The sequence below is a fragment of the Equus caballus genome, chromosome 4 (assembly GCF_041296265.1).
Source record: "Equus caballus isolate H_3958 breed thoroughbred chromosome 4, TB-T2T, whole genome shotgun sequence".
NCBI classification, from domain to species: Eukaryota; Metazoa; Chordata; class Mammalia; order Perissodactyla; family Equidae; genus Equus; species Equus caballus.
In genome coordinates, this window is record NC_091687.1 from 46,020,319 (window position 1) to 46,043,620 (window position 23,302).

At 40.0% G+C, this 23,302-nt stretch overlaps 1 protein-coding gene across 34 annotated transcripts in view; it reads right to left on the minus strand.

The window, feature by feature from the left end:
• The window catches only part of ICA1 (islet cell autoantigen 1), a 142,203-nt gene that overhangs the window by 33,108 nt on the left and 85,793 nt on the right, over positions 1-23,302 (minus strand). For all 34 annotated transcript variants that reach the window (XM_070264526.1, XM_070264533.1, XM_070264524.1 and 31 more), the window contains 2 exons: positions 7,599-7,724; positions 6,457-6,555 (listed from right to left, as the gene is read on the minus strand). In XM_070264526.1, coding sequence (XP_070120627.1) covers positions 6,457-6,555; positions 7,599-7,724 — 225 coding nt within the window. The remainder of the gene's footprint in view (positions 1-6,456; positions 6,556-7,598; positions 7,725-23,302) is intronic.

Sequence of the window (23,302 nt, forward strand, 5' to 3'; positions counted from 1 at the left end):
ACAAGGAAAAGGGTCTTCAACCCTTGGGGGCCTCTGTTTACCCATCAGGACCATGAAGCTAATGACAAGTACACCTTTCTTGGGACTTTGTGAAGATTAACTGAGATAATCCTTCTGCATAGTACCAAGCTCACAGCGAGCAATCAAAACGTGCTTTCTTATCAACAACTTTTAAAGATCTACACGGAAAAAGATGTTTTAAGGACTCATCTTGTGTGAGGTGCTGCATTCCATGTTTTACACACCTCACCAAACCCAGATAAACTTTGTATTCCTGATGTCCTGACATGGAAATGGAGACTCAGAGAGGTGGAGTAACCTGCTGAAGGCCATTCAACCACTACCAGGTAGAAGCAACAGTTAAATGCAGGTCTTTAAAATTCTACAACTAGTTGAGAAATAGTATTCAATAGCCAAGCCAAGAACATTTACTGAACTCCTCCTTCATATAAAAGGCCAAGGAGATTGAGAAGATTTAATTCCAAATTCGAAAACAAGGATCATAGTTTCCCAAGTATCTGAGGGGCTGACATATATAAATGACGTTTTTTGCCTACAAGCAAACATATCAAACTGTCACTTTTAATTGAAGATTTGCAGCTATACTTTTTAAAGGTGGCACTTCTGCTTTCCCCTGCCCTTCTGCCTCACGGCCAGAAGTGCCACCTGGAAGAAGTGCCACAGGGCAGGGTGGAAAAAGCATGGGCATCCCCATTCTCAGATCTACTGCATACTGGGCACGTGGCAAATTACTAGACCTTGCTGAGCTTCAATTTCCTTATTTGAAACAAGGGAACAAGAACAAGAATATTCAACTTACTAAGGTTATTTTGAGGATTACCTAAAATGTATGCACTTTCTTTACGTAAATGCTGAACCCAGCAGCATTATTAGGTATAATCCCCAATCTTGGCACATTAGAGTCACGCAAACCAGGATGAACTCTCCTAGACATTATTTCACCCCACCCTTCACAGAGTGCCTGGCATAAAGTAACTACCCACACAATGATAACACTTTTTCCTTTCCCCTCAAGGTTAGGGAATGAGAAGTGGGAGACAGAGAAGAACCTCACTGTTGTGAGGAGGGCCTGAGCCACCAGCTGCTGGAAGAACAAACGCCAGTCGTCATAAGGGATGGATGAACTGATGCTTAGCCACACTCCAGCTTATCCACCTCAGATTTCAATGGTGGCCATGGTCAGTCCCCCTACCCCCTCCTCTCCCAGTGACCTGGATGCATCCCAATCTGCTGTTTGCAAGGATCTGGCCTGGAGCAGCCTGGGAAAAAAAAATCATTGTGCTAAATGCTGTGTAAAGTAATGACACTGAGAGAAAACTTGAAAGTCTACAAGGATATTCTGGAAGCCGGCCATGAGTAATTGCCATGTTGGGACTGGCAACTAAAATAGCATTGCAGAGATATTTACTCAATTTTCATAAAAACTATTATGGCTTTATTTTCAAAGCAAGTAACTACAGAGCCATGTGGCTTGTCGGTAAATGTTCGAGTGATTAACTGAGAAATGTGGAGGTGGGTGGAAGAAGGCTGTTAGGCATACGAATTTGAGAAAAACAAAATTTAGAAAAGGATGTTTTTTGAATTGTGAAAGCTAACAGCATTTTGGTCTCCAGAATGATGTCCCATATAACTGTGCTAAGTCCTAGACCCTGGGAGAGAAAGGAGGGAACACTGGCTCATCTGTTCCAATGGTTATTTTTCACCATGTTCAGAGAGCAAATTCAGGTCTCCTTGGAGTTAAAATCTGGGCACAGATGAAGAGCCAGTTGCGAAGTCAAACTGCATGTTTAGAATTAGGCCTGAGGCGGGGGTGGGAAGCCCTCCTGCCTTTCTGGCTTCAGGCCTGCCCAGCCCTCTCCTAGCCCTGGTGGGAATCACAGGAGCCTAGACAGGGCCTGCAGGGCTCAAGGGCGCGTTTGGGGATGCAGCTGCCAGAGCACCTGTGGGAGTCAGGGAGGGAGTGGGCTGGGTTACCCTGGGCAAAGTTGCAAGACCTCCTATCCCACGGCCATTCACAGCCCTGCCTGGGACACTCACTGCTAAACTTATAATCTAGGGTGAAAATGGTGAGTAATAAAGTAACTTAAGCTGGGCCATGGAACCTGACAACCTCAACAAACTCTTCTGCACTGATACTGCCAATGGCTGTCTTCTGGACCAATGCCAGAATTCTTGTTAAGTCCATCCCTATTACCCCCACCTCGGGGGAGTACTGCTGCCACATGCTGCCATCACCATAGCTGCCACTCTCTCTACACCACCGCCATCTCAACCACCATCACCACCGCCACCAACACAGCTGGAAAGTGGCAGAGCTGAACTGAAAGCAGGGTCTGGCTGGCTCCAGGGCCTGTGTTCTCACATACTCCGCTTTATCATTTATCTAGAGTCAAAAACCTGGCATTCCTTCTGAAAACACTAGAATGGGACATGTCACAGGAATACACTTTGCTACCTACCATTTGCATTAAATATAGCCACTCAGATCTCTTTACAAATACAAATGCAGAAGGACATGCTTCCCCTCAACCAGCTCCCAGTGAGTGTGTCTACTCTATTGAAGGGCCCAATGCTCAATTCTCTATAAAGACATCCCACTCAACCCACATACCAGCATACCAGATAGGGGGAGAAAAGGCCATCAGTACAAATAGAACAAGTAGAATTTTAGATTTTCCATGGAAAAGCCACTTGACTCCTGAGGGCTTTTCTTTCCCCCTGATGCTTGCTCTGGATGTGTGGGGAAATGTGTAAGTAAATGACATCCTGGAAGGATGAAACAAACATGACCACATCTGAGGGTTGGTAATTTCAGATGGGGTACTGCTTTCCTACTGACAGCATTTCATTTAGTTTTTTTAAAAAATGCTTTAAACTCTTACCCTAAATTACTTTCTCTAAAAAAGTGACAGTGCTTTCAAGATACAGCTAGTAACATTCCATTCCTATCCCCATGACCTGATAATTTCTACCATGTGAAAGACATTCCCAGATGATTTGGAATCAGTATAAAATTAACACATTAACGATAACTCATGCAAAGTACATACATTTAGTAGCATTTTAATGAATCAATACATATTTATTGTTTGAAAATACAAGATTAGCACAGTACTTCTTTTACTGGAAACCACTTAAAAGTCCCTCCACTTTAAATTTGAGCTGTGTTACAATTATTAGATTAAAACATTTTGTAATAATCAAATTTCAATGCTAAATTTTCCATAAAGTTAAAATGCTGCAAAAAAATCTAGTTATCATAAAATTAAATGATGAAGGAACATGTCAATGAAAGTAGAACCAATAGAATCCTATCGGGCCTGAGTCAAAAAGCAATAGCTGTTACATAAAACACGACCACAAAATATTCACAAAATGTCAAAATAGTCACTTGGATATTTTTCAAGTTGTAAGAGGTGGAGACTCAACTCACTTGTATAATAAAATTATTTTGGAAAAGAACTAGAAGTATTTTCTAGAGAAAGCTTCATTAGAAATAAAACTTGAACTTCTGGGGCATGAATTATAGCCCTGTAATTCTGCAGCAAAAGACTCTTGCCTCCAAACAGGATGCACCAAGTGTTTAATACATTAATTATCATCCTTCATCAAGCATAAAACTAACAGTCAGGAAATACAGCTGCAATGGCACAATTACCAACACACTCAGAAAACACCCTGCAGCAAAGAAAACAAATGGGTTGCTTTTCATTAACAGAGCTCAGCAAACCTCTCCAAGCACAATGTTTTCTTTCCAGCCAGAGTCCCAAAAGGCATTTCAGGGGCTACTTGCTTAGGTAAATCCAGAGAACAAATAAATCGTGAAACTATTTAGCTAAATTTCAAAATATCCATTATCAATAATATACAGTGCCATTCAGAAGAAAATTCTATATGTTGAAAGATGACTTGATTAAATCAAAATCTTTTAAATACAAGGTATGTATTTAAAAAAAAAAATAGTGCCAGAGATTGGTAAGTCTGGTAAAATCCTCACGCTTGACAGTGACACATAAGGTATTAATGCTGTTCATTTTCATCTTTCGTGGCACACAATACACAACGTGCCTCTATCTATGCAATGATGAGCTGTAATAACAGGATTCTATTATATAGGTTTGAGTCTATATAAACAACATAATTAGCTGCTAGCTTGAGATTCTAACACAACATGTCATCATTGAAAGCCTAGATGAATGGCATTCTAGAGAGGTCATAAAGCATTGCTTATTTGGTTGATTTCTGGACACATAACATTCTTAATATTACTATAATCATATTACACCTTAACAGATGTATTACTCCTACTGAGTTTATATTATAATTAAACCATAAACTGTTACTTAAACCATAATTTCAAGGAGGCTCTGGGGATGTAAAAGTCAATGGATAGTCATCTGCCCAAAATATTTTTAATTATATCCTGAACCATTGCCATCAAACTTTCACTAAATTTTCAGCCCAGAAATCCTCTAACATAATCAGGTTGATCCTCTTGGCAGGATAAATATCATGGCAAAAATTAAGGAGCCATATTTTCCTCAGCACAGGAGGCCAGGGATCCACATAAGGATGCCTCCACGTTTGTGACACAACCTCAATTTCATATTGTACTTTATAAGCAATTAACTCAATCCTCAACTTCTTTTAAACTGGATTTGGGGTAGGCATCATTTCATCTTCCACCTGGCCGATTTGTGTTATATATAGTGTCTTTCAAAAGATAACCTTCGAAATTGTATGTATTATTAAAAAAATCTGATGTACATTCATGCCCTAAAACCTAAAACTTATCTGCCTTATCAAAGAATAATCCATGGGATTCTGCTCAGGCCTGTGTAAGAAAGGTGAATACTGTGAATTGCAACAATTTTAATCAGGTTGCCTTGGTCAGGATCGCTGCTTCCTCGGGTGCTGAAAGCAGCAGTAGATCACAGGAAAGAATGCAGTCCTTGCCGACACATTAACAAAGCTGCCGTGAGGAGGAAGGCTGCAGGTTCACAGTGTGCTAAGCATTTGGCTGGACAAAGGAGGATACACAAGAAATAAAAGGCATCCCCTCAAAAGTTTACAGTCTGGTTGACAAGGCAGAAAAGAGCATTCTGAATCCATTTACTGTACAGCATGTCAGCAAGCACCCATGAATGAGCAAGTGACCAGCTGACAGAGGGACTATGAAGAACAAACTCCACGGACTCAGGTCAGGTGTATCACAAGGTGATGGACCGTCTTGGGTTTCTCTTGGGACCTTCATTTAAAAGGTCAGGATCTTTTGTTTCAAGATTGGCACTTGAGCTAACATCTGTTGCCAATCTTTTTTTTTTCTTTCTTTCTTTTCTTCTTCTTCTCCCCAAAGCCCCCCAGTACGTAGTTGTATATTCTAGTTCAGGTCCTTCTAGTTGTTGCATGCGGGACACCGCCTCAGCATGGCTTGATAAGCGGTGCCATGTCTGTGCCCAGGATCCAAACCAGTGAAACCCTGGGCCTCTGAAGCGGAGTAGGAGAACTCAACCATTCGGCCATGGGGCCGGCCCCTAAAAGGTCAGGATCTTAAAGAGTTTCTGTTTTAGTACTTTTATAGATGCAGTGACATTATAAACACCTCAAAATTAAAGAGGTGTTTTAAGGCAAAAAAAAAAAAGAGGCTTTTTAATGTTTTGTTAAGCAAGTGATGAGACACTGAAAAATTGGAAGGAAGGTAATTTCAAGGAGAACTTTAGTTCTTTTCTGGCCTTTTCCTTTCAAAGTCATAACAACAAGAATATGGCAACAAAGCACCCAGTGTTCTCTCACCATTCTTAAAATCCTTTTGGAACCCAAAGCACTTCCTTCTTTCGACATGCACTCACCCTTGGCAAGCGGCAGACTGAAGGGTTCCACGTTCAGTGGAAATACTGAGAATCAGACATTTTGCATGTATCTCTTTTGAGTTGAGAAATCACTGAGTTTAATGTTGCTTTTTCAATTAGAAAATGTTACAGTCTTATGGAAAAATCCAATTGTAATTGGATGGTACTCACAGAATAAAATGATATTTGTCAGAAGTAAGGGAGGAAAGAAAAATTCCTTCTCAAACAAGCATATTTGAATTTAGTAATTAAAAAGTAACAGAGTGTACTCGACTTGTACAATCTTGTCTTTAGCAATGTCAAACAAGGATTTTAAAGGAGCGGGACCAGTCATTAGGCCGGAGTCCACCACAATTCATCTCCCAGTAACATGTATCCTAAGGTTCAACCTGTGTTTTGGATTACGGTGGCTTATCCTTGTATTGAATACTGATGCAGTAAAAAACACTCTACTGGGGGCATAGTTCTCTCCTTGACATCTGGAGTCTGTTGGAATAATGACGCTTGCTGCAATGGACACTGTTTGTGATATAAACAAAGCTGGACTTTTCATAAGATTTTCTAATGGCCTCTTTTGCTTTCATACCTTTAACATAGTGAATTCATATGGCTGATAACCTTTGAAGCTCTCATGGATGGCTGCCATAGTGTGAGAAGTTTTCTCCCAAAAATGAAGCAGAGTGGTCTGTAAAGAAAGACAGTGAAGCTATTAATGTTCTGAATGCCCAATTTTAGTCACAGGCCCCAGAGAAGTGTGCCCGTCTGTGGCTTTCAAGGTCCTCCAAAATATGATCCCAACTTATCTCTGCAGCCTTATTTCCCATTATGCCCCCTACTGATACTCCGTATCTCAGCCAAACTAAACGCCTCCCGGTTCCCCTAAACACGGACTCCCAGGGCTTATGCTGCTCCTCCACCTGGAACATTCTCCTCTCCATTCTCTTTGTTCTTGTCCCATCTCATCCACCCTCCAGAACCCTGGGCTAATCATTAACAATCTACTTTTGTGATCTCTCAACTGATTCAGTTTCTCCCTCTTCAAACCCTCATTGAAATACGTAGAATTTATTTCCCTTCGCACACCCTGTTCCGTCCTTGAAGTATGGAAAATAGAGCCAGAGTTTACTGTCTCTGACTTCCTTCCTAAATTTGAAGTTTCTTGAAGACAGGGAATCTGGGTTTATTAATTTTTATATTCTTTATCACACCCGGAGTTTGGCCTCCCACACTCAGTTGGTGCTCAATAGTACTGTGGATGGAGACACTGCCAGCCTGAAGGGACTCAGAGGCTATGAGGAGACAAACACAAGTTCACTAAATTAGGACAACCTGATGAGTGAGTGACACTGTGCCAGGAGAAGTACAGGCAACCGTGCTAAGTGAGTTCAGAGGAGGCTTTCTGAAGACTGTGACACTCATTCTGGCACATCAAACAGTGGAATTTGGACAGCCTCAGACAGAGGAAAGGCACTCCAGGAGGCAGAAGGAACCACCGCAGTGACTGCAGGGAAGTGGGATACTAGAGTGGGTGTACACGGCATACCTAATATTCGGTTTGATTAAACTCTAGCCTACTAGAAGGAAGAGATGCGGGAAGAAAATGATGAGAAAGGCAGTCCTAACTTCATAAATAATGCATACGCCATACTTTTAGCTCAAACACCATTTTTCTGTTATCTAAACGTCATTAACATTCTTGGTTCCTTGTAACAAACATCGCTTTGTTACCTGGTATGTTGCTAGCATATGAGATAAGAGATTGCATCTGCTTGCTCCAAGAAGATCCACTTTTTGACACACATCCATCTTCAATTTGTCAAAGCTTTTTTTGGCAAGGCGTACTTGTGTTTGTACCTATGAAAGTAAAAGGGAATCTCTGAACCACTCAAACTCTTAAGTAGTTAAAAATTGCCAGTGAGAAAAGACCAACAGGTGGGTTTCTTGCTTTCATATAAGAAAACACCTTTGAAAACTCCAGACAAGTGAGAAGATCCTACACCATCCCTTGTTCACCTCCAAAGGACCTAAATGACAATACTGCATATCATGATCTTACAACACACTTACCATCCTAACTACATTTTTCTTAGTCAAATGTTAAAATTCCTTTCCTCCCACTAACCACGGTGGGGAGAAGTCTGGAAACATGCAGGGTGGCAAGGGACTAACTTTGCCCTTTTGTCTTCCTATAGTATTTTGAAGCTGACTATCTGTATACTCTTCATTCCACTTCCCCTAATGTTAACACCTTACATAACACAGTACCTTTGTGAAAAATAAGAAATTAACACTGATACAATCCTATTATCTAAACAACAGACATTGTTTGGATTTCATCAGCTTTTCCACTAATGTTCTTTTTTCTGTTCCAAGATCCAGTCTAGGGTACCACATAAGGGAATTGTGACACAGCCTAAAAACCTATCCCCACTAATAAACTTTCAACTTTTTGTTATTGAGTATGTACACAAGTAATCTTTCATCCATCCCTGAGCCATAGAGTAATTCAGGGATGGAGTGAAGTCAAGAAAAGACTCAGAAATATCTATTCTATGCATTATTTGATGATAAAATTTAATACAGCTACATTAAAAATGGTGAAGTCGAAATTTCTCCTTCCTCCAATCTGAAGCATCACAGCATCATATTTTAACCAGGGAAAACTAACCAAATATTAACTTATCTCAGGTAACTCATGCAATTCTAGTTACCAGATAGGTAACTGAGTTGAGAGTAATGCTGGCTCATTAACGATAGTTCTGTTATCACAGCACACCAGGGGGGTAAGGACGATGTCTACCTTGATCAGCATTATATGATCAGTACCTGGCAACCTGATACAAAGCAGGTGCTGAATAAATATTTGGTGACTGGATGAAGAAATTTTCCAGGCCATTTCAAAAGGTAAAGTACCTGAGGGCTATTTTAAAGTATAACCTTTAAAGTAGTTTTAGAAGTGATGATTTTATTTTCTAATAAAAAGAAGCATGAAAATTAGTTGATATAAAATATCTTAATTTTTACCACTAATAATATTAATTTATATTCACAGCTTATAAAATTATAGGGTATTATATAATAATAATAATTGATACCATTTGCAACAATTTAACAATGGAAACAATTTAACAATAGATACAATTCACAATAGATACAACTTATACAATTGAACCATTAATACAATTCACTCACCACATGCCAGTGTTATTCTCTCTTAGCCTCTGTTATTACCCAATCTGACTGCTGAGGGTAAGAGGCTTCATCTAGGGAAGTAACCAATTCATAGAGCTGGCATTCTGGTTTAGCCTGTCTGACTCCAAAGTCCTGCTATCCTGCTGCTGAAGCAACTTACTGCTCAGTGGAAAATCAAAAAGCTCAAAATTATGCTTCTCCTCAGAAAAAGAAGTTTTCCTGGTAGATTCTATGCAATTGGAAAATAATGAGGCAGTACACTTTAACACCACAGCGACAGAATTAATACCCTCTACGAATAGGGTCTTGTGTTTACAGCTGTATAAAACATTTCCTAAGAATTCCTCCGTATTCTTGGTCCACAGAGCTAGGAAAACCAGAGGATGGACATCATCTAGCTCCTCTCAAACTGACCACATCATGAGCTTAGATAAATCCTGGAGCTCGATCATTCCCCACTGCAGAGTGGAGAGACTCTAGCTAAAGCTACTTGGGAGCTCAGACTGTAAAGAGTTTCGGATGAGTTAAGTATCACTGATTTTCTGCCTGCCTTTGAGAGGACTATGGAGACACAAAAAAGAAAACCTGAGTTCCAGAGGGGAGCAGTGGGAGAGTGTGGAGGGAAAGATGTTTAAGCAGCTGAGATCCTCACTGCTGGTCCCCATTGGTTCATCAGTTGCTTGGGCCAGGAAGACCTCTTCAACTGGGATCCTGAGAGGCATCTGTCCTCACCCTTTTCTTCTGAAGGAGAAGGCGATTAATATGGCTGTGGGATTCCCCATATGCATTCATTCAACACATACTTAGTGAGCGCCTATCATGTGTCAGGACCAGTGCTAGGCACTGGGGTATCTGTAAAGGAATAAGACACAAAGCAGGTGGTCAATAAATACTTGTGAATGAATGGACATAGGCATAAAGACCCTCTAATCCTTTAGAGAAGACTGACCAGTTGGCAACTATATTATAATACAACGGGAAAAGTACAACAGTAGAACTAAGAGTGAGGAACAGAGGTAGCACAGATAAGGGAGTGATTAATGCTGGGGGTGGGGTAGGGCAGGGGTGCAGGTGGATGATAGGAAAGGCCCAACTACTGGCCCCTCCCAATATCCCCACCCTTTGCCCTGTAACTTTGTACTAGCCTCCTCCCACTCTGACTCTGGGCTTTGGCCATGTGACTTGCTTTGGTCAAAGTGAATGTTAACAAATGTGATGAAACCGCAAGCTTGAGAAAAAATGCCAGCATGCTTCCACTTCCTCTCTTGCTGCTCCGAGATGGCCATGAGAGTATGCCCAGGCCAACCTGACAACATGCCTGGGCTGCCAGCTGGAGGGGTAGGAGAGGCTTGTGCATGCAAGAGACATGAGAAGGAGAGCCCGGTTGTCCCAATAGATCAGCCTTTGGCCAGATGACCCCCAGACACGTGAGGGAGACCAGCCATGATCAGTAGAGCCCCTCCCAGCTACACAGACTCATGGGTGAGCCCAGCAGAGACCAGAATTGCTCTGTTAACCCACTGACATAAGAGCAAGAAGAAATGCTTATTGTTTTAAGTCACTGAGTGTTAGAGCTGCTTATTTCACAGCATTATTGTGGCCATAGATAACTGATACACACAATAAGGAGGTGGACAATGAAGGCTTCTGAGATAGGAGGATATCTGAGGTGGGTCTCAGTGTGAAAAGGAGTACATAGGAAATACAAGGTATCCACAAGACCGGCTTATGGGGAAGTTCTAGATTTTCTAATTAAATGCAAATTAATTTTTTTGCCGGGATGTGAATTTTGCTTTTTCCTTTATATTAACATACTTAGTTACTCATGGATATTCTTTTATCCTAGGAGAAAACTTATTTCACTTGCTTGTAACACAAAGCTCAAGAATTAATATACTTTGAAATGTGCCCTAATTTAATTGTGCTTGAATTTTGTAAAGTAATTTTAGAAACCTAGAAGAAGACTTCAACGCTTGACCCAGTGAGTTCTGAAAGGCCATATGCTTTGTGTGTCAACAATGATTATTAAAATACTTAATGCACTGCTGAGTTTCCAAATGTTGAGCCCTTTCCTTGCCAAACAAGGAGGATGTTACACTGTTGGGCACTTTGAAGACAGTGAAGTTCATTTAATATTTTGTGCTCCATGTCTGCTCTCTGAAACACATTTCCAGTCTGCAGCCCGAGGACAAAACACCAAGGACACCATCAAGCATAGGCCCCCATCAAGAGAGCAATTTCATATGCCTCCAGATGCACTTAAATAAAAAATGTTTTGATTATTATTCAATTCCGGATAAATTGCACTCAATTACATAAACATCTTGAGGAGCTCCTGTGGTTTTCAAGGTTCTTCAAAAAAACTTCAGTTAAATAAATGTACCCTTTGTTTGTTTCTTAATTTTATTTCTGGTGCCCCACCGTTCCCCTCTTATTCTCCAAGGTCTAGAATCTGATCACGCGTAGCAGACTCTCTTTAGCGTGAGTCCTGCTTCCCCAGGCTGCAGAAATTCAACTTACCAGAGAAAGGAGCAATGTCTGGACTGCCAAAACTCCCAGGGCACTTCTCTCTACTTGCTCCTCTAACCTGAACTTCTACCTCTTAGCCCCAACTTGAACTACATCTGGTGACGCCAAAGCTGTTCCTCCTCTTTGTTCAATCTGGCTTCCCCATCCAGTGAGAAAGGTCTTCAGATTATTCCAGAACCAAATAATTTGAGAATACTTATGTATTTTTTTTAAAGTGTTTTCTTTCCTTTAAAAATAAAATAAAGCAAAACTACAATCCTAGTCTTACCTTTACACTTTCTTTCAGGAAATGGCTGTCTCCCTCCCTCCAACTACATGTTCAGCAAATATTTACTGAGTATCTTCTACGTGCTGGTAGCAGTAAGTTAAATGAAGGTGGTCTCTGTCCTCATAGAGCTGACAGTCCAGCCAGCATTTCCACATCAGTGAGGTCATGACTACAAACTGAGTGAGGTGCTCAGAAGGAAATTCACAGTCCTAAAACAATGATTTACCAAGGAATCCAAGAGGATGTTCTCCAAGGAAGCAGTGCTCAAGCTCTATTCTGAAGAACTGAACATGATTAACTATATAAGGAGAATACTCCAGCAGAGAGAGGAGCATGTACAAAGGCCCTGGGGTGGAGGGCAATAAGGCAGATCCCTGAAGGCTAGTGTAGCTGGGTTGCTGAGATCAAGCAGAAGGGTTTTATGAGAGGAGACAAGAGAGGTAGGTTGGGACACATCCTGGGGCACGGGCTTTGTAGGCATGCTCAGGATTTTAATTTTCATCATAGAAGCAGTGGAAAAACATCGGAGGCCTTCAAACTTGAAAGAGATAGGATCTTAGTTTGGCAAGATCACTCACTATGGTGTGGGGATGGGTTGGACAAGAGAGATGAGAGTAGATGAGAACATATCTAGAGTCAAGGGGAGAGATGATAGTAGCTTTAGACTTGGGTATTGATGCTGGATATGGAAAAAAGTGCTCTGATTCAAGAAATATTTAGGAGGTAAAACAGACAGCATCTGGTGAGGGATTAGATGTTGGGGGTGTGGAGGATTGACTCCTGTGTATCTAACCACCCCAAACCCAGTATCATTGTTGAACTTGCCTTTTCCACCAGATGATTCTACTCATATCAACTTCTCATGGACACCTCAGACCACATCAGACTTCCTGGTTTCTTTCCTAACCAGCTCTCAATACGCCTCCTTCATTAACATGATTTGTTCATCCCTATTTTCCTCGGAGGCAGCATCCTTCACCCAGGGAAAAAAATTTAAGATCAGAGAATATATCAATTACTTCTTTGAGCTTTAGTAAGGTGCCACAAGAGAAAGTCTAGCTCATCACTCGGAAAGCAGAAGGTCAGATGTGGCTTCATTAAAAGATCTTTTTTCTGAGGCCAATGAACAAAGACCTCTTGAGGGTCAGATAGGCACCTTGCTGAATCACTTGACTGTATTTGATTTATCATATACCTATCTATTGATGGTAGGAGCAATTTTGACATCGTATTCTGCACAGAAGTATGTGTACGTGACTGTGTGTGCTCTACGTATGTATGTGGGTAGCCAAGTGTAGACTTAGGTCTGAACAAACCTTAGGTCTCAACAAACCCTCACTCCATTTTGAAAAATGTTCCTTCACTTTATACTAATAAGGTGGTTTAAATAGGGGCTGGAATGCTCTTTTATAGGCCACCCCTCCATTCCCACTGACTGGCCCAGGGATGGGCATTTTAACCCAAGTCGAGTCAATCACCAGGTACCAAGATTGGCTGATTCAGGGAAAGGCACTTGGTTCAAGCTGAATGAATCGGAACTCTTCCTTAAGATTACTGATTACTGAACTTGGAACCAGAGAGAAGTCTCAATCCTTTTCTAGTGGCTAAAGCATGAGGGGCAGGCAGTCCCGGCGTTTGAATTTCCTGTGGTGGAAAGGAAACTAGTCAGAATAAAGGTGACATACAGAGAAAAACGTAAAAGAGAGACACAGAGAGAGTCCTGATAGCACCCTAATTCCTGGATCCTGATGCCCTTCCTATGCTTACAGGGGATTTCTAATTAACTCCTCCCTTTGCCTCAATGAATTCAAGATCAGTTTCTGTTATGTGGAACCAAGAGAGTACTAATAGAGGATGCTCACTTCTGCCTTCTTGGAAATTCAATGAAAGGCTTTAAGAAGTTCTAGGATAACAACCCCTTTTAAACTTTGATTATTCCAGTGTTTCCAAAATTTATTTGAACAGTTAACCCTTCCCATATATCATATACCATCTATTATATGCCATAAAATTTTTAAGGGGGAAATCTCTGTTTTACAAAAGAAGAAATCAAGACATAGATATTTATCTAACATAGAAATTAAATTCAAACTCAGGTGTACTTGGTTCTATAATTTATGCTCTTTACACAAAACCTGAGGTCACAGGGTCACTGATCTACTATTGATCATGTAACTCACCGTGTTCCAAGTCTGAGACATGTTCACAAGGTGTAGCGACCACTGGTCAACACTTATTTGTTGGCCTTATCAATTTAGATGTAGACATTGGGAGACCCAAAGCCACATCCTGAAGAGAGCTTCTATTATCAGAAATCTTGCTAAGGCTCTTTAGCTCAAGCTCCCCAACAAAGTGGAAAGAAATAAGCCCATCAAATTCCCTGAGGTACATTGTGGTCAGTGGATTTCCTGTTTTCTAGAAAAAAAAAAATGCAGAGATGGTGGACATTTCTTCAATCTGTACCTAGAAGCTGATGCCACCACTACCACTACCATGACCATCATCATCATCATCACTTATTTTTTTTTTAAGATTTTATTTTTTTCCTTTTTCTCCCCAAAGCCCCCCAGTACACAGTTGTATATTCTTCGTTGTGGGTCCTTCTAGTTGTGGCATGTGGGACGCTGCCTCAGCGTGGTTTGATGAGCAGTGCCATGTCCGCGCCCAGGATTCAAACCAATGAAACACTGGGCCGCCTGCAGCAGAGCACGCGAACTTAACCACTTGGCCACGGGGCCAGCCCCTCATCATCATCACTTTCAATCAGTTTATTTATGAGGCACAATTTAATTTTATGTACACAATTCTATGAGCTCTGGACAAATGTATACAATCATGGAACTACCACCAGAATCATGATATTGATCATTTTTATCACTCCTAAAAATTCCCATTGCAGTCAATTCCTCCCCTCAGGTCCCAGCCCTGCCACCCATCAATCTGCTCTGCATCACTATCGATTAGATTTGACTTTTCTGGAGTTTCATATCAATGGAATAATATAATGTAGTCCAGTCTTCGTTGTGTCTGGATCCTTTCACTCAGCATAATCCCTTTGAGAATGACGTGGTTGCATATATTAGCAGTGTGTTCTTTCTTATTTCTGAGCAGTATTTAATTGTATGGATACATGCAACTTGTATATTGATTTGGGTTGTTTCCAAATTTTTAGCTATTTTGAATAAAACTGTTACAAACATTTGAGCACAAATCTTTGTGTAGACATGTTTTTCACTTCCCTTGGGCCAATATCTAGGAGTAGGATTGCTGGATCATATAGTAACTGTGTGTTTAATTTTACAAGAAACTGCCAAACTGTTTTCCAAAGTAACTATATAAATTTGCATTTCCACCAACAATGAATCCAAGTTCCATTTGCTCCATATCCTCATTAACACTTGGTATTTTCAGTCTGTTAAGTTCTAGCCATTGTAGTGGATGTGTAGTCATAGTAATTATGATTTTAATTTGCATTTCTCTAATGAATAAAGATGCTGAAATTCTTTTTATGTCTTATTTGCCACTTACATATCTTTAGTAATGTGCTTATTCAAATCTTTTCCCTAATTTAAAAATTAGGTTTGTCTTTTTATTACTGAGTTATGAGTTCTTTATATATTCTGAATATAAACCCATTATCAAACATAAGTTTGAAAACATTTCCTCAAGTCTGAAGCTTGCCTTTTATTTTCTTAATAGTGCCTTTTGAAGAGAGAAAGTTTTTAATTTTGATGACATCAAATTTACCAAGTTTTTCTTTTATAGTTCCTGGGTTTTGTGCCTTTCCAAACCTCTCTCTAACCCAAGGTCACAAATATTTCCTTCTGTGCTTTTCCTTCTAGAAATCTTATATTTTTAGCTATTACATGTAGATCTATGATCCATTTCAAGTTAATTTCTGTGTATTGTGTTAGGTATTTGTTTTTCTCACATGTGGATATCCATTTGTTCCAGCACCATGTGTTGAAAAACTATCAAATTGCCCATTGTATTTCTTCAGTACTTTTGGTGAAAATCAAGCCATTCTATGAGGGGCTCTATTTCTGGACTTTCTATTCTAATATTTGGATTTACATGTCTATCCTTATACCAATAGCACACTGTCTTGATTACTGTAGCTTTATCACGAGTCTTTAAGCCAGGTAGGATAAGTGCTAGATTTTTTTCTTTTTTGAAATTGTTTTCGTTACTCCAGCTTCTTCATATTTCTATACATACCTTAGGGCCAGCTTGTCCATTTGGTCAAAAAAGCCTTCAGGATGTTGATTAGGATTGCACTAAAGCTACAGAATTACTGAGAATTGACATCTTAACAATATCTTCAGACTGATGAACGTGGTATATCTTTCCATTTATTGGGTCTTTATAAAATTCTCTTAGTATTTTGTTTTGTAGATTTTAGCGCACAGGTTTTGTACACGTTTTGTTAAATTTGTTGGAAGGTATTTCAGATTTTTGATGTTATTGTAGTTGTAATTTTTATAAATTTCAAGTTCCAATTGGTCATTACTAGAAATATAATTAATTTCTATAAACTGATCTTGTATCCTATGACCTTGCTAAATTCAATTATTAGTTTTTAAAAGCTTTTTTGGAGATTCCTTAGGATTTTCTCTCTATATATCTATGTAGATCGATCTGAGTACATATGTATCATGTCTGAGAATACAGACAGCTTTCCTTCTTCCTTTCCAACTGGTATGTCTTTATCCACTTTTCTTGCCCTATTGTACTGTCTAGGATAATGCTGAATAGAAGTTGGTGTGAGCAAACATAACTGTCTTGTTCCCGATCTTAGTGGGGAAGTGTTTAGTCTTTCATGATTAAGCATAATCAGCTGTACATTTTTCATATATGCACATTATCAGATTGAAGGTGCTCTCTTCTACTCCTAGTTTGCTGAGAATTTTTATCTGACATGGATACTGGATTTTTATCAAATGCTTTCTCTGGATCAATTGAGATGATCATATGGTTTGTTTTTGGTCTATTCACATAGCGAATTACAATGACTCATTTTAAATTGACCTCCATTCCTCTGGTAACCACATTTAGTCAAGATTATATTTATTTCTAGTAACAGTCTTTGTTCTGAAGTCTCTTTTGTCTAATATTAATATAGGCACTTCATATTTCTTTTGGTTAGGATTTGCAGGCTATATACTAATCTATCCTTTTACTCTTAACCTATCTGTATCTTACATTTAAAGTGAGTCCTGAGACTAGATCCAGCTTGGTTTTGCTTTTTTTTTTAAAGTCCAATCTCAAACTAACTGTTCTGCATTTTGTCTATAGGGAATGATATGAGACCTACAAGATATTATCAATATAAGGAAACGGGGTTAGTCTGGTGTTAAAGCGGATCCATTCTGCTTCAGAATAATCCCAATTTTTTCCAGGTTCCTTACAAACCATTTACATAGTAATCAGTTCTAGATTTGATTAAGAATCAAGGTGTAATCCACTATATTGAATTTTTGAGTTTTTAATATTCTCCTTCAAAATAGGACAATATTGCTTGTTATGTTATTTCTGACATCTCCGATTTCTCAAAGCTTACTGGCAGTATTTCTGTGCTTGTGTACATGCCTTTCTGGGACATAATTCATCTAAGTCCAGTGACTAAGTGTATTTAAATACAACCAATACACATTAGCCCCTTTCATAGATTTAGCTTCAAGTTTTCCTTAAGAGCGCCTTTCTATCCTTTCCAGTTTTATACCTCTTCTCTTAATGGAGATGAAAGGACAATAAGAGCTTAGTAGTTGTTTTCTTTGCTTTCATTTTTAAGATTAAATCATCCAAAAATACATTTCCTAGCTCTGTCCACAGTAAAGGTCTAAAAATAATGGCTAACTCAGAAGCAATGAGCACCCCTAGCAGCCAGATCATGGCCTCTCCCTACCATGCCTCTCTTAAAGGAACCAGCGTTTCTTGTCAAAATGGCTGATTCCAGGGCTAGAACAGGAAAGATGATCCCCAAATATTTTGTTGTACAAGAAAGCAAGGGAGACTACTATCAGGGTCATGTCAAAAGGACTCAAGAGTCAACCTGAAGAGGCCCTCATTAGCCACAGATGAGACAATCTAGTGTCAACAAAGTAATACTGTGAACAACTGAAACATGTCAAATATAGTTAAATCTAAGAGTTCATGATGACATTGAAAAACAAAGAAATGAACAAATTAACTGAAAACCAAAAAACTTCACTGGGCACCTGTAGAGAATGCCAGTGAACCAACCCAATATCTTGACAAAGAAACAAACATTTATCCTGCCTCTCCTATCAGTCTATACTGTACTTCAGGATGACCTGGCAGCTGAGGGAAAGTTACTCCTTGTTGAACCATTCAAACTTATTAATGAAGAAGGAACACATACTATATCAAACCATCTGTTCCCAATAGTGGGTCTGTCTTCATATTCATAACAGTTTTGTTGTTATCAGAACATTTCCTAAACCTCAAGTCATCCCAAGTTTTAGCTCTCCTGGCACCATTCTTACTTCTTAAATGCACTCTTTCCTCCCAAGAAATGTTACTGAGCACCTACAGTTCTAGGTAAGGATAAGGAGGGAACAAAGCAAAGTCCCTTCTTTCATGACGGTTACACTCTAATGGGTGAAACTGGAGAGTAAACAACAAAAATCAATACATCTAAATATATGTTAGATATTGAAAATAAAGCAGCATAGGAAAGATACTGATGCAGGGTTTGGGAGGGGTGGTAGAGGATTGTTTTAAATGGAATAGTCTAGTAAAAGCTTCCTGAGAAGGTGATCTTGGAGCAGAGAGCTGGAAGAAGTGAAAAAGAAAACCTTGCAGATATCAGGGGGAAGAGCACTCCAAGCATAAAGAAAGTGAGTCCTGAGACTAGCGAGTACAAAGGCCCTGAGGCAGCACTGTGCTTGGCTTGTTCAAGGAACTGTGGTCAATCTCTTTAGTTACATGCTTCTTTTACCATTTGTTTTACATGCCTTATTAAAATGCAAGTTTATTAACAAATGGATAAAATGATGCTCTTAATCTAACTCAATGGGTGATTAAAAAACCTATATTTTGAAAATCAACATAGGACAATATGAATAGTTTTAGTAATATGTTTCTATAGAAAACTCATATATCCATTTTTTCTTTACGTTTTTGTAATGAGTCTAGTCTGTTAGACTGTTAGTCTAGTCTGTTAGAATTAAATGATACTTAAATGTAGATATAAAGTTTGCACACCCCTACCACCCCCTCCTCCACACTGTAGCTTGAGATTTTACCCCAAGATGGTAAGAAAAAAAGAGACAACTTCCACTCCATAGTGCAGAAAACAAACACTTCCACCCTTAGCAGCATCGTTCTAGTATCACACTTCAGAGAATTACCTCTAAATACAGGGAGAGAGATACTGAAGAATAAGAATGAGAGAGATTTTAGAACAAGGCCAGAGGGAGATGCATGTTCCACTGATACAAGGCAGTAGAGGTACGAGGTAGTTAAACATGGCATTGGAGAAAGCACTGCCACAGTTTGGAGACAAAAGGCAGAAGGGATCAACTCATGGCCTTGCCAGGTTCAGCACCTCGGCTACAGAAATGAGGTGGGGCAGGGGGAAGAGCTGAAAGGAATGTGTGAGGCGTGGTGGGCAAACTGGGGAGGGGGGTGGAATGGGCTGGTCAGGCTGACTTACAAGCTCACTGAAGGAGAAAGGCGGGGGTGGGGGCTGATTTAGGGAGAGGGAAGTTGAAGTCAGAGAAACAGAGGAAAAAGGGAAAAAATCTGTACACGTTTAATGATGCAGCTATGATGGTTAATAATCAGTATTTTGCCAAAAACAAGGAAGTGTTTAGTCTTAGCACTTAGTTGTCATTTTCCTTCAGCTCCTCCTAAACATGGATTTTGAACTTTAACAATTCAGCAATAATAAATAAGCAGTGATAATTTTAAGGTTTTTCAGCTATATTACTGCTGAATTTATGAAGTTGAATCTTTCTGCTAGCTTTCCCTTAACATGAATGAAAACTGTTCAAGACAAGGGTTTTAGACCTGCCTGCGTTATCAGGACAAGGCACACACGTAGCTGATGTAATCTCAACTCATTTATACGAACATGGCATTCGACCTTCATCCAGATGCTCATTTTCAGATATTAATGAAAGAAACGCCAAATTTCTTCCTTACTCTGATCTTCAGAAGTTCAGGTTTATGATGTTCTGATGATGAGTGCAAAGTCACCTAGGAGAGTGGGGCACAACACCTCAGGGTAATTTCCTTGGAATGTATAAAGTACTGTACAGGATGAACACCTTAATCAAATAATTATCTCCATGATGATTCAGGAGAAGTAGGGGCCCAAACCGCTGTCCACTCTCTTTTGAGTTTCCAGGAAAGAGAGTTTCAACTCCCCTTTGTTTATTTCACCTAATCACGTGTTCCAAGTTGGGTGAGGAGAGGAAAAAAAGGAGTAAATACTTATGGAGGGCAGTGTTTTACCACGGTTTCTTACTGCAATTCTTCAAGGTAGGCAGAATGATCCTCATTTTTATAGAAGAGAAAAATCGAGGTACAAAATGACATGCCTAAAACCAAACAGCCATTTAGAAAGCCCAGAACCAGCCTGGGTTGGACGTTGTCTCCTCTTGTACGAAATCCAAAGTCCAGACCCCTACCCTGCCTGCCTGTGGCCCATGCGCCTCCTCTGTCACATCACCTCCCAGGCACCCTAGGCTCCGGGCATACTGAGCTGCCATTCTCCAGCCACACCATGCCACACCCACCTCTACACTTCTGCCGGTTTCCTCTGCCTGGAAAGCCCTCCCCTTCTTGTCCACACGGTAACCCTTACTCACCTTTTAAGTATTCACTCAAAGGTTTTCTCCTCTGAGAAGCTTTTCCTGTAATGCTCCTCAGCTGAGTTAGCAGCTTCTTCCTCTCTGCAGTCAATGCACTTTGCAAACACCCTTATGACACAAAACTATGGTAAGTGCTAGCTGCTCCCATGTACGCCCAGCCACCATCTGGACTACAAGCTGCACGAGGGTGGAAGCTACACGATTCAGTTTTCTAAGGCTAAGGCTACATGCCTCCAGGTAGCAGGTATGCAAAACACTGGAAGGATAAAGAGAGGATACCAGAATGAGTGAACAAATCAGGCCTTGCTTTCCCATTGTGTACACTGCTCTGCGAGAGGGCACAACAGGCTCTCTGTTTGCTGAATTACTGTTAGACTTTCCCAGACGCCATCCCTCTGTCTCACCACTCCCACCACCATCTGCTGATTAGGTGTTCTACATACATGCACACACTCTCCTTTGATTCTCACAACACTCCTACGCCAGAATTTTGTTTCTATTTCACAGAGAAGGAACCTGGGTTTCAGAACCATTAGGTAACTTGCCCAAGCTTACTCGACTGGCGGGGAGGGGCAGGATGTGAAAGTCCACACTCATTTCACTGAATCACTTTGCTTTCCCAATGGTAGCAAATCTCAAACAAGGGAGATTGACTATATATTACCCAAAATGGGGATATCAGCACTTAATCAACTCATTATATAAAAATATTCTAATATGCTAAAAGTTTGTGATTCCGGCTTCTTGTTTTGAAATACAAACCATTATTTGCAATGCAATAGCTCCATTCATGTAGGATTAAAGAGTACAAGGTCTTCTATTTTCAAGCCCTTGGCAAGTTGAAATAAATACACACACAACCACGTGGTTTATAATATGCAGATATGTTTCAGATTAATTTAGTTATCACACTGCCCCAACATTCTTAATGTTTGCTCAGCTGGTACATTTATGTTTTTTTTCTGTTTTCTGTTTTTAACTTAAGAAAGCAATTCTGTCATCAGAATACTTAACAGGCTGGGTTCACTTCCTCTTTCAGGTCATTAGTGGAAGTATTAACTCGGGTCACAAGACTGAGCAGGGGCACCCACTTTATCAGTTTCTCTCTAATCGGAGCAGCACACATTTTAGGAGACAGTGAAAGGCTAAAATTCTGGCTTTTTATCTTATTGATATTTCTTGTACTTTACTGTGGTTTTTAAAATGTCATTATTCCTTTTCTTTTTATTTCTCTTTTTTTGATCATTTATTCATGTTTATGTACCATGTGAAAGGTTGGAGAATTTGCTTGCGTCTCTTGGCTGCCCAAGCTAAACCTGCTTGTACTTTATATTACAGTATATTTTTATTATGCTTATTGATGATCATTCACTGTAAGTAACCGTAACTCACAAACACAAATCAACCGATAAATGAACAGGTGGACTGATTTGCCCGCAATGATCTTGTTTGAGGGGTTGTTTATTCACTGAGCAGCGGGTCCTAAACAGAGTGAATAGGTGAAAAGATCAGGCCTTCCCTTTATGGATCCATTTTGCTGCCCTTCAGTTCCAAAGTGTGGTGGATCTGGGCATTGAGGAGGATCTGAACAGACTGGAGCATGAACACCTTCACTGGTTCCCCAGAACACTGAGGCTAATTCCAGGTTCTGGAACCTGCACACACACCCTTTGTGATCTGGCCCTGACCCACTTCTCTACTTTCATCTTTGGCGTCTTTCCTTCTCTCTCTCTCTCTTTCTTTTCTCCAGCAAATCTTCCAACTCATTCTCTTCTCCTAGTGCAATTTCCCGACACATAAAGGGATTTCATCCTCTTCCTCTTCACATGTTGTTTCCATTGACGTCATATTTTTTCTTTCTTGGCCCTTCAAAATTCAGCTTGTGCCACCTCTTCTCAGAAGCACACTTCAATCCCCAAGTCTGACTTTAGATGCCCCTCTTTTGGGCCCCTATAGCACCTTATTATACACCTCTATTATCTCACATGACACTTATCACATTGCATGGTCACTGTCAATTTAATTGACTGTCTTCTATATTCTCCAGGGAACTTGTGGCAGGGACCATATCTTGATTTTGTTACCCTTGTACTGATAGTAGGAGCTAAAAATGCTGGTCAAATAAATAGCTTTTAACCTGGTGCACAGTAATATACACCATCACATGCTTTGGGTCTGTAGCTTCTACTTTTATGGTCTGATGACTGACATTCTATCACTTGGTGTGGTTTTGTTTTCCTTTTAGAAGAAGACACTGCCACAGAAATTGTCTGCCAAGAAGGAAGCCAGTCCAGCTCCTTCAATTTCCCACTAGTCTAAATCTTTAAAACATTTTCTGTGTTGAGATTTGATATATTTTGACAGCATTTCTTTTCTCCTTCCTGCTGAAAATCACCTCATTCCAATTTGCTCTAGATCAACTGTCCTGGAAAACTTGGGTTTTGTGTTTTTTGTACATACCTAATCCATTAATGTTTTGTGTCAGTGATGATTCCTTTTGCTGTTATAGGCCTCAGAACATTTCAGATTTTCAGTTTGCTGAGCAAGTGCTCTTGTGGCTGAGGCTGTTAGCTGTCCATCAGAATCCATTTGCCCTTCTATAT